The sequence below is a fragment of the Asterias rubens genome (genome assembly GCF_902459465.1).
Source record: "Asterias rubens chromosome 8 unlocalized genomic scaffold, eAstRub1.3 super_scaffold_89, whole genome shotgun sequence".
Taxonomy (NCBI): domain Eukaryota; kingdom Metazoa; phylum Echinodermata; class Asteroidea; order Forcipulatida; family Asteriidae; genus Asterias; species Asterias rubens.
This window is the reverse complement of record NW_022985693.1, coordinates 1,335,905-1,352,417: the sequence shown is the minus strand read 5'-3', so window position 1 is coordinate 1,352,417 and position 16,513 is coordinate 1,335,905. Positions and strand designations below refer to the sequence as shown.

The window sequence follows — 16,513 nt, the reverse complement described above, 5'->3', positions numbered from 1 at the left end:
GGCAGTGTAAGCACTTTATGTAATATAAATGAACCAGTAGAAGTTTGACATTAATAGGCCATCTGGGTCACAAGAAAATAGTGAAAAACCATTTACACACAATATTAATAGACATTTATATTTCGCAGTGACCAGAGAAAACTGAGCAATTTTGCCCCACATAAAAGACTCCTACCAATTACAATGACTGACTTGTAACAGTAGGGACTAACTATATGGGGGGTAAAAATCTAAAAACAAATCTAAGGGCCACATACAGTGAGTCAACACAATATAAATGTTATTAAACTTTACCTGCAAATTCAATGACATCACCTCCAGCCTTGAGGACCAAATCTTCTATTTGACCCAAATAGTCATTGAGAGTTTTAGTCAGTTCATCCACACCATGCTTTCGTTGTGTAAACTCCTCACAAAGTGCAGTGAAACCTGTAATTAGAAGGTTAATACTTTACTCTGGTTTTCACAGATTGTGCTGCTGAAATTGGAATGGTAATCTAGCCCTGGCGGCCTTACACTTTTGTATTATACTAGGGTTACAAAAAAATTCTCAAGATTATTAGAAAATGATAATGAGGCACATGGCTTATTTAAGCCTCTGTATTTTTTTTTTTAAAGAATGCTCAGCAGAATATGTCCAGTCACATGATTTGATCATCCTGAATTGTGAATTGAAAAAGTGTTTGATGAAACTTTTTCAGTGGGCAATTTTTTGTATATGGCCCCAACATTATGACATATTTTTGTACCTTGTAGAAATGCCTAAAATACCAAAACCTTTTGCATTTACAAGTGCAACTAGCCATTGGAGCCTTCCGTGTTTCTAAGTTTTGGTGAAGAGGGGAAGGAGACTCTTTGCTTGGTAAGTCAAACCACAACAATTTTATCTAGAGACTGTTTACATCGCGCACAGAGAGGTAAAAGTTTTGCCTCGATTTTAGGGACACATTGAAAACAGGACATCCTACAAATACTGGTGCTGGTTTTGTATTTAGCTATGCACAGAATACCAAGTGACAATAATTGACCAATATTTTCTTTATAATCCGCATTGGTTGTAATGGAATACAATAAAGTAAGAAGTAAATCAAGTGGAATTGTTTAAAAGTGTAGATTGAAAGGGGTATAAGTTACCTGAGATGTCTAGAAACATGAGAATTCCATTAAGTTTTTGGACAGCCGGAAGGTGTTTGAGTCCCTTGGCAGCATCAATAACAAGATTGGGAAGATGAGCCACCAACTCCTGCAAAGCCTCATCTGATTTAAAGGAACGTTACAGAATTGGTAAGAAACAAAAATCATGACAATCACAGATTTACATAAAACCCACACGGTCTAATGATGATGATAGAAGAAAACATCCCTTATTTCTCTCTGAAATTTTATATATTTGATGAGAATCTAATTTCGCGCTTGGAGTTTATCGCTCAGTGAGCGTTTTATTCATTTTTTTTTTTGCATCGATGCAATGCAAAATTTTTTATCGTTTTTTTTTTCACTATTCTCTCATGACCCAAATGGCTGATCGATCTCAAACTTCAACAGGTTTATGCATTATGGTGAATTACACGAAGTACTTACACTGCAAACAACCTTTTTGCAAGCAAAATCAAATGCGTAATGTCCCTTTAAAAAGGATGTGGATTCAACATGAGAAAAACTTTGTAAAAAAAGTTGAAATTTGTTTGTTCAATGCAAAAAAGTAGTTAATGGCTTGACGTAAGCTTGGGCGATATCGATTTATTTTATTCACGATATATCGCCGACATTATATCGCGATATTCGATATAATCGCGATTAATTAAATTTGACATCATCAGTCTTCAAACTCCAAGTGAAAGATGTAGTAGAGACAGTCATAGCATAAGAGAGGTGTTCTAATGACCTATTCTTCTGGTTTTACTCCAAACCTATGGGGTGCAAGATGTCTCAGCTAGCAAATACATCGCGATATTTAATCGATATCGCGATATATCGCGATATATTGCGATATATCGATATTTCGATTAAAACCAAATCCATCCGATATCGAAATCGTTTCCAAGTTAATATCGCGATATTCGATAATATCGTGATATCGCCCAAGCTTTTTCAACCCTAGCCATGCTAGCACTCAAGCAGAGTCTTTCTCGAAGGCTAAAATGACATCACACAACAAACATGAACACATTTGCTGTGTTGTCATTTATAGCCTTTTTGAGAACGACGCTAGGGCTAGTTCATGTTTGTTGCATTGTCATTTATTTTAACCTTCCAGAAAGACTCACCATAGCTAGTGCTGAAATGACTGCTAGTTGGGATAACGTAACCCTCCTGCCGAGGCTGGCCATCGGCAGGAGGGTTACGTTATCGCAACTATGAAATATCATGCCTCGTTTAACTTTCAGTTTTAACTTTAATACCATCATACAAGACATAAGGACCTTTTGGTTGGTAAGCAGTTTGCAATGGCAACAGCTAATTCTTTTTCTAAAGTTTATTTGTTGTATTTTGTAATGTTATCTTTTTATCATTATCAATGATTAGATTAGAATGCTCAAGTGCCTAAAATAAGCTGCACTTTATTCTTCGACAGTGTTCGATGTCACCATGGTCACTGTCAGATCTGTGTCAATTCAACTGTCAGTGACACTCGACTGTCTGCGACTGTGCGTTTTACCCTCACTCACAGTCACAGATGTTACCGACAAGTTTGCACGAGTTGCGACACTGAAGTGGTGGTACAATCATGACACAGCACAGTGAGGAAGTAATTAGTATTCTACCAGTCAGTATCAGTGTTCATTATTTACGGGGCGAGCTCATGCTAGCACAGCTAGCAACGGGTCCCGAGACGCTTCAGACGGCAGTTCTGCCTCCTCCGCACGCTGCTCGAAAGAGAACGAGAGCCGTTTTTTTTACGGGAACGGGCCTCCCTGCTCTACCATGTCTACTGTTTAGTGTTAGTGATTTTAAAAATCTTCGTATTTTGTTTTGTATTTAAAAGCTAATTACACCACCCTATGTAAGAAATTCACTAAGGCAAATTGCTGAATTTCAAAGTCAAGCAAGAAGTATGACCGAGAGAGACAAGTTGGTGGGGGAAAAAATGAACACAAAAAGTGTCCGTCAAATTAACGTAAATTTACCACATTCTGCGGTGCAATATACAAACAAAATATTCCTTGTTAATGTATGAAAACTTACCTTTCTGCTTCATGTTTGAAAACTTATTTCAAACGTCAAAATTATGGCAGTTTGTCTGACTTCATGGTTTACTTTTCTGCAAAATGTTTCCGGCCGGACGGAGAGCATGCTCAAAATGTTTTGTTTTATTAATTTTAAGCAGACAACGCGCATGCAAATTACGGTGACGAAACAAAGGTTGGGTATCCACACCGGTAGATCAAATGAATAAATTAATCTTTCAACCAATCAAGTTGCACGGAATAAGGACAACCCTGTGACGTATCTCCTGCGTTGGTGACCCGAAGATGACGTAAAGCAATTGACTGCGCGCGCACCGAGCTATACCTTGGGTGCGTAAAACGCACACAGATAGCGTTGGGATAGCAGGGAACGAACAGAGCGCTGCCCCGTGGGTAAAAGGTTGACAATAACAAACCGCACTGGTTGGCATTTGATGGACGGCCGAATGTTGCTAAAACATTTTGAATCGTAATAACATGTTGGAACAAATATTGTTAAAATGTTAAAAATATTGTTAAAACTTTAAATAAAATTAAATACCTCCCCAAATTGATTGCTTTATTTCCAACAAATTCAGCACTATTTGTGTAACATTGTTACAAACCGTCACTATCTGTTTTTCTTTTAAGTTTTCCATATTTTTTAAAAAGTCAAGGTTTAAAAACTATGGAAAGCCATAAATGCAAAGCATAAACAGATACAAAAGTTTTTAACAATGGTACGCATAACTCAAAAATGGTAATCAAAATAAGTGTTGAATTGATGTTGGCTACAAAGCAACTGTATCTTTTGGGAATGTTGAACTTTGTCACATCTGTTAATTAATGTTTTTCTAAAATTTGGCTGTCTGCCAACCAGCAGTTTTTTGTGAGCAATAATAGAAAGGTATGCGACTTAGGCACAACATTCCCTTAATTGCCTCGTATGCCCTTGACCTGTTTTGATGATGCCGTTAAGCAGAAAATTGAGCTAAGCAATTTTTCTGCTAAGCAACTATAGCACAGTATATTGACCAACAACATCAATTAAAATATATAGCTGGTAACTTTCTGCTGAGCAAGATTTTTCAGTACTAATGCAATTTTGTTTAGTGCTGACCAGCTTTATGAAATTGGGCAGTGGTCATTACTATTTCTTTACTTTCCCTTTTATCTTAACTTCAAACCGTAATGAAAAACATTTGTGAATATTAATTCAGTTATCCTGTGTGAGGTATTTTTTTGCTGAATACAAAAGCACTCCTACAGGAAGACAGACAGAGACGGACATACACATGGACAAACATAAACAAACACCTAAAGGTATTTTCCTTTGTTCCCCTTTAATTTATACAATCATATGCTACAGCAATCATATTCATCCATTACTAAGATGACAAATAAACTGCTTCTCTGTATAACATCAATGGTCATGAACTTTAATATTATGCGAGACGTTAATCAAATCTATCAAACAAGAATAGGCAGAGAAAGAATTCCAATAAAGAAATAAACAACTCTTGTAAAAATGAACCAAGTGTGAAGGTGAACTTTGGTATGAAATTGTCCATAACAAGGGTATCCTTCAGCATGGCAAACATTGACATAATTGTGTTTTTCTCACAAATTCAGATTAATCATGAAAGTTCAAAACTATCTTCAAATATTTGTCTTTTTCAACTTCTCTCTGCCTAATTCTGCTGTCTTATTTTGAATTGTCTCTTCAATAATGAAAGTTTTCCCACTTTCTACAATGTTTAACAGTTTTGCATCATGTGATTAAATCTGGCACTAACATACTTTTAAAAGTATATTATATTACTCTTAATTATGTACATTAATATTACAGTTATGGAAAAACAAACTTCTGATTAACATCATGCAATAACAATAACTGGAACAACAACAACACATGCAATAACAAATGTACCTGACTCATGGTAGATGTACATCAAAGCAGTGCAAATCTTGAGCTACTTGAATGGTCTGAGGAATAAATTTTCCTTAGTTCACTTGTATCATGAATACTTCATTGGGTCAGACCCTGTAAAGAAAGTTGGATTCTTTAAACTTACTGTCATTCATAGACTTAGAAGCTTTTGCAGCAAGCTGGTACAAAAATGACCTATATCTCTCACTGAATTTCAATTTGCAACCATCATTACAAAAACCCATCAACAGCATGAACACCCAGCAGGGTGGATATGTGCGCATTACAAGTCTTATTATTATTATCTTGAATTTCTTATAAAGTGTATATTGTACATATTTTTTTGTATAGATTTTACCGTTTCTTGAACCTTTTTAAGCTTCAATCTGCTGCTATTTTCATATCATTTTGTACAACGCATAGAGATAACTTCTTGTGTGCGTTTCATAAATGTTTGGTATTGGTATCAAATCTCACGGCAGGGCACAAAAACAACTAGAGAAACACATAATGGACCTGTAATAACAATTATTGGTCCAAAATACTAGAAACTTCTATTCACATGTATTGGTAAATCTATTAGTACATGGCCCTAACCTCTTAAATTAAGTATCTAATCTGTTTTTGTTAACTTACTGGCATACATGTCCCACTTAATTTGATAAAAAAGTAAAAATGTACTACATACATTCATACGAGCAAGATTACTCAAATAGAAACGTCAGACCAATTTACAAACTTGTTTTGTCAACATATTTGAAGTGACACAAGTTTAATGTAAAGGGCCATTTCCCATTATGATGCAAAGACATTTGTTTTACTTTCGCAAATCCCATGTAAATTATTAAGCTTATCATTTTCCCAAATATTTAAAGACTTTAACGTCAACAAACTTTACATATTTATGTTAGAATACAGTATACAAAGTTCAACACAACTTGAATAAATATAAATCTTTTCACATGATGAATAAATATAATTACAATATACAGCACTAACCATGTCGAGTTGTAAAGAATAGTCAGCTAGTTTCTGTGTGCAAGTTCACTTTGCTTGTATTGACATCACTTTGCATTGATCAATGATCCATACAAATTATGCAAGAGTAGGGACTTCATTTTGTGATCCTTTTGATACTAACGTCTGCAGCAACCCTTATAAAAGACAGAAATAAAGCTTTTCACCTGTCACAAGACAAACAAAACTTTTTTAGCAGTAAATACAAAGTTAAGAATAAAAACAGCGGAGTTCCTCAAAAATAGTACACATACAGTGGCTGGCCCTATCTATGCCTCTCAAATTGTTACAGTGGTCGCGTGATTAGACCACAGGAGTTGCAATCACAAGGTTGTGGGTTTGAATCCGGCCAAGTTAACTCCTGATTTCACAATGAAATCAAGTGTTGATGTCTAGTTACTGAATCACAATTTTTTTAAAATAACTATAAATGTAAATAGTAGACTTGCAGGTACAACCATGTGTAACAAACAAATGAGGGAGTGTTGGCTCTGAAAGAATCGGCGTGGTCTAGAAGTTTCAAACAGTATACTCTGCTCGTCTTTCAGACCCAACACTCCCTCAAAAGAGATTTTACACATGGTTGTACCTGCAAGTTTATACTTATATTTATAGTTATTATTATTCTTCACAACATGCAAAGCTTCAAACACCATTTACAATTTATTGATTTGTGCGATTCATAATCGTAGGCATTAAACACGCGTTTGTATGAGAGAGATTGGCCGTTTCCAGCTTCTCTTTTAGAGCCCCTTATGGGAGTTTTGACAAGCCTTCTTGTTGTAAAGTTCATCTCAAACAACGACCTAAAAAAACAACCAGCCCTTTCATCATTTATTTTCCAGTACTATTCTCCTTCACAAGTCTGTACTAATACTGTCCTGAGACACTGGTCTAGATTTTGTCCCTTCACTACAGCCGTCTTGATCACCTTTTCCCTCAACCACCTCTGCCACTGGTTCTAGCCCTATGGACTTGACTTCTTCATCAAAGACTGGTCCTCCTATGTCTTGGCTTATCCCTGAGTCTTGTATATGGATCGACTCGGAGGAACCGGAGCTAACAGTTACTGTATTGGATGCAATACCCAAATCATCTGATGGATCATCAGTTAAGCTGACCCTGATGCTCCCACTTGATGATGTCCTTTCATGTTGTGATTGACCTAATGCTACTGCTGTCTCGTTAGATGGTACAACTACTGTATCTGTGACCTCAACATTCCACCCTGACTTTACAACATCGTCTACACCACCAACGGTCCCTGCTTTAGGAATATCCTTTAAGCTTTCGGTAGGAAGAGAAGTAGCAGTGAACTCTGCAGGACCACCATCACTTCTCATTTCTGATTGCACATTGTCTTCTTCGCTGTCTTTCTTTTTCACTTCCTGGATCTCAGTAGAGCCTTTCTCCTCCGGGACCACTTTCAAATCCGGAACCTCAACAACGACCGCTTTCTTAATCTCAAAGATTGGAGAGATCACCACTTCTTTGGTTTCCATGGACTCAGCTTTGCGAAGAGATGACATGAGCAGCATGTGTGTGTCCATCAGACACTGAGAAGCAATTTCTAGTTGTTTATCAGATCGAGTCACTACCAAAACTCCTTTTATCAAAAACAAACACAATTTTTGTTAAAGAATAGCTTATTCTAAAAGGTAAATAGCTGTTGACTCTAAATTTGAAACAAGGTTGTAAGTTCGGAGAACACTGAGAATTGTCATAATAGCGACATTAAACGGAGCCTAGACATATGGTGTGGTATGGTGGACACTATAGGAGTACACCATTTGATTTGGGTGTATACAGAAAATTTGAGTGTCTGCCATAACTCAAAAAGGTTTTGCAAAGAATTGCATATCTCTCTACCTGTTTTTCCCTCTGACAGATGTTTGCAGAATAAAGCTAGAAGTACATCTAAATCATCCTCTTCACTGGAGCCAAACATATCACCAGACCACATTGACCTATCAGATTAAACAGACAATCAGTTTCATGTCAATTATTTATTCCAAGTTCTTCATCAAATTTTCTTAGGCCATGGACACACGAGCTATGATAGCATTCTCTCTGAAAGTCATTTAATGTCTGTGGCTTGGAGGGAACAACTGTGCATACTATTTGCAGCTTAAGGTGCCAGCGCTCTACCAACTGAGCTATCCAGCCCTATGTCTACAGTATCCCTAATTAATCAATACCTTTGTTCTGGGTCGCAAGTCCAAAGCTATTCAACCTGTCATATAGCCAGGGATCACACCTTATTTTACTAAACAACCTGGGAAGCAGTGAATGACTGTGTAAACGTTTAAAATTATTTTTAAAGCCGAGCTTTAACCTGCTAACTTCGGAATAGCGACATTCCAAACATAGGGCTAGACAGCTCAGTTGGTAAAGGTCCAGAACATTAATTCGGACGTCCAGGGTTCAAGTCTCACTCTAGTCAATATTTCTTTGTTCAACTGAAAATTTAAATGTGATTGTCAATGGTTTGTTATCTTATATATATATCAATGCAGCTTTTTAATGTAACAGTAAAAATGAAGACCAATTAATTGACCGATCCACTAAGCTCCGCCCCATTGCGTATTGACCAATCACAACGCAACAAAGGTCCGACAAATAAGGTCCGGCATGTGTGCGAATATCTTGGCGCGCGCGCGGCAGAGTTGTGCAGAAAGGCAATGGAGAGCCCCACGTGCGTCGTGGGCGGAGCCTACTGGATCGGTCTATTACTGCTTCCACCAGAGATATAAATATATTTTTACAGAAGGCAACTACATCCAAGTTGCCATTTGATGTTAACTAGGCTTACCTGTAGACATGGAGTAATCTCAAGGCAAGACGGAGCTGTCTATTACCGAGATGTTCAGCTAGAGTCCTAAGTGCTGTCTCAGGGGTCATCTTAGATGTATCTACCTCAGGAGACAAAGAAGCCTGACCACTCTCAAGCTCCTCAGATGCCTGGATCAGCTCGTCCTTAGCAGCTGATACATCTTGGGAATAATCGGTCACCTGGATAGGGAATATAGAATGTGTTTAATAGATGTTATATTTGCATCAGGGATAAAAAATATAATTTGTTTTTACCCTTACACCAATGTGTATTAAGAACTGTATTCTCAGTATTTTCCCCGAGCTCTGATAAGAAAAAAAAAAATAAAAAAAAAAAGCATATAATTTGGGCGGGATTCCAACCCATGACCTTTGCATTGCTAGAGCAGGGCCCAATTTCATGGCTCTGCTTACCGTAAGCACAGAATCAGCGCTTATGAAAGCAGGGAATTTTGTGCTTATGGCAAGCGTATTCCACAGGTTAGCGGCGAATTTGGGCTTCTGCGCGTGCGTACTCCATGTTACCAAGCGTTCTACGCTTACAAAGCTAGCCCAGAAATTCGGTGCTTGCACGTAAGTGGGGATCGTGGTCGTAGCCGCAGAAATCGGCAGTTAGCAGAGCCATGAAATTGGGCCCAGATGTCTTACCACTAGACCAACAAGCTAGCCTGGTAAGCAAGAGGAAGTTTGAATCCTTTGTGTTAGCTGGGGGTACTGCAACGGTTTAACAGAACTCAGGAGAGTATTCAGTGCTTAAGACACATTGGTGAAAGAGCAAAAACAAATGACAGAATGTGTTTGTAAACTAATATTTGTTCTATCTTTCTAAATTTGAAGAACACTATAATTGACTTCAGGTGCAGTGCAACACAAGAAGAAACTGAGTGTCAAAGTTGCAGTCAACTTACTTGTAGTGCTTGCCTCGCAGAGCTGAGACTGTGAATCAGCTTGCAGTAGCTATCAAACAGCATGCGAAGCTGGAAGTACAGGCGATACAGACGACGGCATAACTCTATTTGCTATTATAAGATTAGAGACAACAGACAATTATTTTGGGAGCATAAAACTATTTATGCTTTAAAACAATCTGTGCACTGGCATTTAAGCATAGTAAATACAATGAATAGTTTTTAGCAGATATGTAGTAACAACAGAAAATAAGCTAATGTGTGATACAGCTTTTTTGTCTTTGGGTGATACAAGTGTCTTTTGATGTTACTCTATTATGATGCAAGCTGAATGCTATGAAAAATAACATGCAAACACTAAATCCATTTGCAGTCCTACAAACTTTCCAACTTCTCTCAACCATAACAGGTCAAGAGCAGCCATACTTATCGGAATAAAGCCTGGTTCATACTTCCTGCGAATGTGAATGTGAATCGAACTTTGATGTCACAGGGCTGTTTTCATTAATTGTACAAGAGGACAAATTCATACAATTTTGATCAAGGACTGGAACTACATAATAACTCCTGTGCATTTTTGAGACATGTTGATTTATAAAGGTTAATGATTGGAACCAATCTAAGGAAAAGAACTTTAACATTTAGAACAAAATATTGTTTTTGTTTCAACTGGTATCTTCTAATGACCATAGAAAAAATAAAAGTTATAAGCCTCAAAATCCAACCAACAAATCCTTCCCAAAAATAAAAATGTTGCAGTTTGAACAATCTAATATCATAACTGGTGAAAAGAAACTTGCTAGAGGATGAAGGAACACACCAGCTTAATTAACAGAATGTTTATTACCTATACAAAGTACACAAGTAAGTAGTGTGAACAAAAAAGCCCACTTTGCTTACCAGCTATAAGTACAAATGAATAAGAGCTTACCAATGCTACATGTACTATTGTATTTGCAAATGCCAGACATTAGTAGAATAATAACTAGATGCAATCCTAAGACACAGGTGATGCTATCAAACAAATTGAGTATTTGTAGACCCAGATCATTTTCAATTTTTGATACATTTGAAAAGAGCGTAAGTTATGCTTGAATGCTGTTAAGCCCATTGTATACCTTCTTTGGTTTGAATAAAGTAGAAACCACCCAAAATATGAGAGAATGAAAATAAGAAAAGGGGTTAAAGTCAAGTTGTTTGTTGTATATTTAACTGTCAATTTTCCAACACAAATATTTGTGACAAATTCACCCCTGTTGGCCTGTCTTTGCTTGTTTCATTTCAGACAAATGAATAATTTAAGCTTGATCGCATCTAGAAAACTGCTTGTTTAAAATGCAATTCCATATGCAAACTAGCTCAGCCTAGATAGATTTGTTTGACTTATGGAATATTTCAAATCATAAAAACTAAAGTTCATTTGTACAAGTCTACAGCAACACATAATGTCTTGATACACTACATGCATACTTTGTGTCAACTAAACAATTATACACCAAGCAATGCTCACTAATATTGAATGAATAGCATGAATGACTACTTTGGAAAATAATTACATACAAACGAGTAAAAAATAACACAAGCATTCCATCTAGGGATATTCAACATGATGTTTGCACTAGACATTGGGTATGCATGGGTTAGGAATGACAAGGTTTGGTGGGTGGAATGGAATGGGACAATTAATATTGATATGAAGTACTCACGTTGTTAATATGAGTCAAATCCTGCACAGTGGGATGTGTCATGGTCAGTAGAGCAGAATAAAATGGTATTTGGTTAGTAAAACCCTAAACCATGTCTGGCTGTATTTCTAATAAGCATCTCACAAAGTAAACATGAAAATCAAATTATGCTGAAGTTACAAATAAACCTATTTTGAAATTCATATTCTGATTTCAGGGTTTAAGAAAAGAAAAAAACGTCTTGTTTGACTCACACTCTGATCACAATGCAACTTACTGCAATACAATTTGAAAAGTAACCTATCTGCTACAGAGACTCTAGTCATAACAGGAAAGATGGTAGCAGTCAGTCACCATGCAAGATGTTAAAAAAATGCTCATATCCAGAATAATGGGTTAGTCTTAAATGCAAACATTTCTAAGTATTGTTATCATTAATTTTATTTGTGATAAAGTGCATGTATTTACCTGCTCATCACCACTTGGTCCATTCATATCCTATCAACAAAATAAAATAAAATAACATAAAAATTGTCTTATTTGACTCGTCATGTGAACTTGGCCCAACTCCATTGTTCTGCTTACCGCCACCTTATGCACTTACACTCACCATTCGCTGCTTACAGTGCGAGCACCAAATATCTGTGATTACAATCACCATTTTCCAAATTACTGTGCAAGCTAGCTGTGTAAGCTAAGAATGTCAAGTATCGATGTGGAGTACGATGCGCACAAGAAAAAATTCCCTGCTAGCCCGTGTAATACGCTTGATTTAAGCTTGGAATTCCCTGATTCCATAAGCGCTGATTCTTTGCTCACGGGAAGCAGAGCCATGAAATTGGGCCCTAGTTCCTTGAAGACACTAAACAGAAACATATTGTGGGTTTGTTTCGGAGATGAGGGGAGATGTTGCTCACCTGGGATCCAAGGCTCTGCATCTTGAGAGAAGACTTGATTGAATCCAAACACTGTTAAAAACCAAATGTACGACACGTAAATAAACGTTTGGTTTTCTTGATACAAACTGTAAATTCCAAACTAAAATCCTACATACCATTTCAAATATCAAGTTCAGATGCAATGGGTTTGTATACTTGCTTGGTAGTAGTTAAAAAGCAGGACAGTTCTTTTCAGAACTGAGAGGTCTCCCGAATTCCGAAAATCTACTCTGCGGCAGTAGAATATATAGAAAGAAAAAATCTCAATAGAACATATCTACACAGCAAGTATATACACATGGTATTACCACAAATCAAATATATACATTGATATACTAATAATAAGAAGCTTACCTCCACTGTTAGATCCCTCTTTGAGATGTAGGTATCATAGTGCTCATGAAGCTCAATCACACAGTATTTATGTTTCTCAAGTAATCTACATGTAATTAGAGTCTCTGTATCAATATAGACATAGGGACATTCAGCATGGGTCGTCAGCAGATCCAAGGTACTTAGTAAAAACGCATCATTAAGGAAAAACAACACTCAAAGTAAGAAAAAACAGTAACAATTCAAAGATAAAGGTAACAAGCTTAAAATTTGTGCTCCAATAAATCAAAATCAGTAAAGTAGAAAAACATGTTTAAAGCCATTATACACTTTCAGAACAGAAAAAAAAAAAGTTCACAGATTTACAAATAACTTACAGGGTTTACAGAGGGTAATGGTGAAAGGCTTCTCTTGAAATATTATTCCATGAAATGCTTTACTTTTCGAGAAAACATTAAAACAATTATCAATTCTCGTTGTCGAGAATTACAGATTTATTTTAAACACATGTCATGACACGGCAAAACGTGCAGCAACAAGGGTGGGTTTTTGCCTGTTATTTTCTCCCGACTCCGATGACCGATTGAGCCTAAATTTTCACATGTTTGTTCTTTTTTTTACCAGTTGTGATTGTGGGCCTATGGACAATACTGTTTACCGAAAGTGTCCAATGGCGGACACTTACAAACTTGAATGACTTAAAAGTCATTCAAGTTTGTTTGAGTTTCATGTTGACAAAATAATTATTTGAACTACAAACTGCTGACTTTCCAAAACGAAGCAAGAAATAAGTAGGACACCAGTGGCAACAGTATAAACCTCATGAAATGTTGGTTGGTAACCTATTTCTGGGCCTACCAAGAAGGTGCTTACAGACTTTATGAAATTGGGACCCAATGTAATGTTTAAGCTAATACACAGGCAGTGTGTTTCGCAAAAAGTTTCCTAAAAATAGGATTTATAATTTGTGTGTGCATCTTGTATCAAAGTGTTTCTAAACACTTAAACAAATAGATAATAATGATAAATATTGATGTCTTGTTTTCATTTTCAAAGGATATAGAATTGTAGAGCGATATCTCTGAGTTTATCTCCAAGGTAGTTACACGCCTCTCTAGTCAGATTACAGAAGCGTTGTTGCATGACTTTATACAACTGAGTAAAGACATGGAATGTGTGTACAGCACACCAGCCACTTTGATCCCTCATTACATTATCAACATGTACGCGCCAAGCTTCCTCTACCTCATCCACAGGGATATATAGAAAGGATGAGGCATGGGTAATGGCTACAGAAACAGGCGAGTTAGCAATGCTGTCTAGATCACTTGTGCTACTGCTGAAAGCAAGGGAAAAATAACACTTTAAAAACAAATTATAAAAAGCTTGGAGAGTTTAGGCATTTTATTTGGTCGAAACATGATTGAGCGATAGTGTTTCAAGGATCTTTATTCACCAATAAAGATATAGTTAGAGTTGTTTGAGACTGGTTGGCTAATGCATGTTTGGTGCTCATAGCCTTACATTATGGTTACAAGGGAAACATCAATGCATAACACAATGTAAATTCATACCAGTACTCAAATGTCAAATCTGTTAGTATGCATGCATATACAAAACTGTTGAGTGCCGCATGTAATTTGACCTCCCGTAAAACAGAGCTCACACAAAACAGAAGCACTTTAGCTGAACATTTGAAAGAACAGACTGTACCTTGCAATAGATGGTGTTGGGCTGCTCCTATTGTCCATTGAATCCATGGCTGATACCCCGTCTCCTACATACATACTTCTCATATTGGAGGATGCATCTAGATTAGTAGAGTTCTCCTCAGCACCAGGCATGTCAGATGTCTGAAATAAGAGCAAATGCCAAACTTAAACTTGCAATTCACAAACTATTAATTTGTTTCTTCTTCTTCTGTTTCTTCTTCTTCCTAGCCTCTTTCATTTCAGTGCAGGAGGAAAGTCTCTTCACACCGATTTTTCATTTCACTCCATCCTGAGCAGTATGTTGCTTAATTTGACTTAACTCTCCTTGAAAAGCTTTATAAATGCTGTCAATTAAAATGAACTGGTGTAAGAGAAGCACTGTCCTTACCTCGTCATCTGATGATTCATCTTTAATATCTTCACTATCAGGATTAGGGTTAGTAGCTGCATCCATCTCCTCCAATGACATCCGACTATGATACCAATTGAACTTGAATCCTTTCTCATCCTATAACACAACCATAACAGTCAACCAATCAATCAGTTTATTTCCACAATATCAAAATAATAAAATACAAGTTGGAAGTTGAGAGTTAAAAAGTTTTTTGATAAAACTTAATTAAATAAAGAATAAGCATGGAAGTTCATGAAGCTTGTGGAGGAATGCAAAGTATGAGCTGACATTGATTGTGGATGTCTTAACGATGCCACTCCAGGTTGGAACAATGTTCCTGAAAGGACAGGCAAAACAAAGAAAGCTCAATGCACAAGCTGCTAACAATGAAAGTACTTACCTGGACAAACGGACAATGGAAAATAACAAGCAAAGACTGGTCAGCAATGTAACAAAAAACACTGTGAATGTACTCAGGTCTAGTCAAGCTTACTTTCCATTCATGGCCTAGTAAGTTATAAATAAACAACTTTTCGTGCAAACACAACTCTAGAATATGAATAACTCTCTCAAGTCAAATTTACCTTTTGTGGACGAATATTGGAATCAGGCAAAAAAACAAGGGATTGACATCAGGGATCCAATGAGTTTGTACATTCTGCTCTGCCAACCATGCTCCTATAGTGAATGATACCCATGCTTACACCTGTATGGACTGTGAAGGGGGTAACCCTGTTTCAACCCCAGGAGTAGGTGGCAATGTATTCATGGTGGCAGTTGATTTGGGTCACACTCAACTCCTGGCCTTGAGTTAGGCAGAATCTCATACAAAGAAAATATATAAAAACTAAAAACTACTCACCCCTTGCTCACCCTCCTCCCCTTCCAGGAAGTCAAAGACCTTAAGGAGTGGAATATCACCTCCTTCTTCCTGCTTGTCTGGATTCATTGCATCCACAAGAGAAGTAGACTCTGAAGAAGAACACAAGCTGTTCTGTCGTTCCTGAGTGATGTCACTCGTTGAACTGAATATCACCTGAAAGAGGATGAAACAAAACCAGAAATAATACCTTTCCTTACAAAACCAACTTGGTTCCTTTGTAAAAACAACAAAAGAATACAATATGCTTCAAAAAGAAAAATTGCTACAGGAAACGAATGAAGCTTAAACTCTTTTGGTAAAATAACATTGATAACCCATAATATTTTTGGGTTGTCAAATTTCCTTTACAAATCCTTAGACGACAGTGGTTATTAACATTCTTTTTTAACATAACCATTGTAAAAAATAACAAGAAATATTTTATGATTACAAAGTGTACATAAATCTTTTTAGAGTGATACCGGTTATGAGAAGAACCAGAGGACTCAACGTTTCAGACAGTATTGTAATAATGTTCATTGTATTGGATATGACTTACCGAAGGGCTTCTAGGCAGTCCAACCTTCTGACCTAATCCATGCAGGACATTAACCAGTCTTTCCCTGGTCCTCCTCATTGAGAGCTGTGGTTTACGCCATGCTGATGGTACTACACTCTGATTGGCTGATGTCACTCCACTGTTTGATGCTCCTCCTGTCAGCTGGGTTACCTACA

General features: G+C 36.9%; 2 protein-coding genes across 6 annotated transcripts in view; both read right to left on the bottom strand.

The window, feature by feature from the left end:
• LOC117305590 (adenylate cyclase type 10-like) overlaps nucleotides 1-3,199 on the bottom strand; it is a 29,462-nt gene extending 26,263 nt beyond the window's left edge. The window contains exons 1-3 of the mRNA XM_033790469.1: nucleotides 3,187-3,199; nucleotides 1,135-1,257; nucleotides 295-429 (exon numbers count right to left, since the gene is read on the bottom strand). Coding sequence (XP_033646360.1) covers nucleotides 295-429; nucleotides 1,135-1,257; nucleotides 3,187-3,199 — 271 coding nt within the window. The remainder of the gene's footprint in view (nucleotides 1-294; nucleotides 430-1,134; nucleotides 1,258-3,186) is intronic.
• Nucleotides 3,200-6,715: 3,516 nt separating this feature from the next.
• Nucleotides 6,716-16,513, bottom strand: part of LOC117305536 (protein furry homolog-like) — a 55,651-nt gene continuing 45,853 nt past the window's right edge. For 2 of the 5 annotated variants that reach the window (XM_033790413.1, XM_033790416.1), the window contains 13 exons: nucleotides 16,338-16,508; nucleotides 15,779-15,952; nucleotides 14,911-15,030; nucleotides 14,524-14,663; nucleotides 13,872-14,149; nucleotides 12,832-12,995; nucleotides 12,457-12,507; nucleotides 12,008-12,037; nucleotides 11,561-11,581; nucleotides 9,855-9,965; nucleotides 8,927-9,126; nucleotides 7,984-8,081; nucleotides 6,716-7,720 (listed from right to left, as the gene is read on the bottom strand). In XM_033790413.1, the coding sequence (XP_033646304.1) occupies nucleotides 6,972-7,720; nucleotides 7,984-8,081; nucleotides 8,927-9,126; nucleotides 9,855-9,965; nucleotides 11,561-11,581; nucleotides 12,008-12,037; nucleotides 12,457-12,507; nucleotides 12,832-12,995; nucleotides 13,872-14,149; nucleotides 14,524-14,663; nucleotides 14,911-15,030; nucleotides 15,779-15,952; nucleotides 16,338-16,508 (2,307 nt within the window). In that variant the 3' untranslated portion in view covers nucleotides 6,716-6,971. The remainder of the gene's footprint in view (nucleotides 7,721-7,983; nucleotides 8,082-8,926; nucleotides 9,127-9,854; nucleotides 9,966-11,560; nucleotides 11,582-12,007; nucleotides 12,038-12,456; nucleotides 12,508-12,831; nucleotides 12,996-13,871; nucleotides 14,150-14,523; nucleotides 14,664-14,910; nucleotides 15,031-15,778; nucleotides 15,953-16,337; nucleotides 16,509-16,513) is intronic. The other 3 variants (XM_033790414.1, XM_033790415.1, XM_033790417.1) reach the window with 3 other exon arrangements.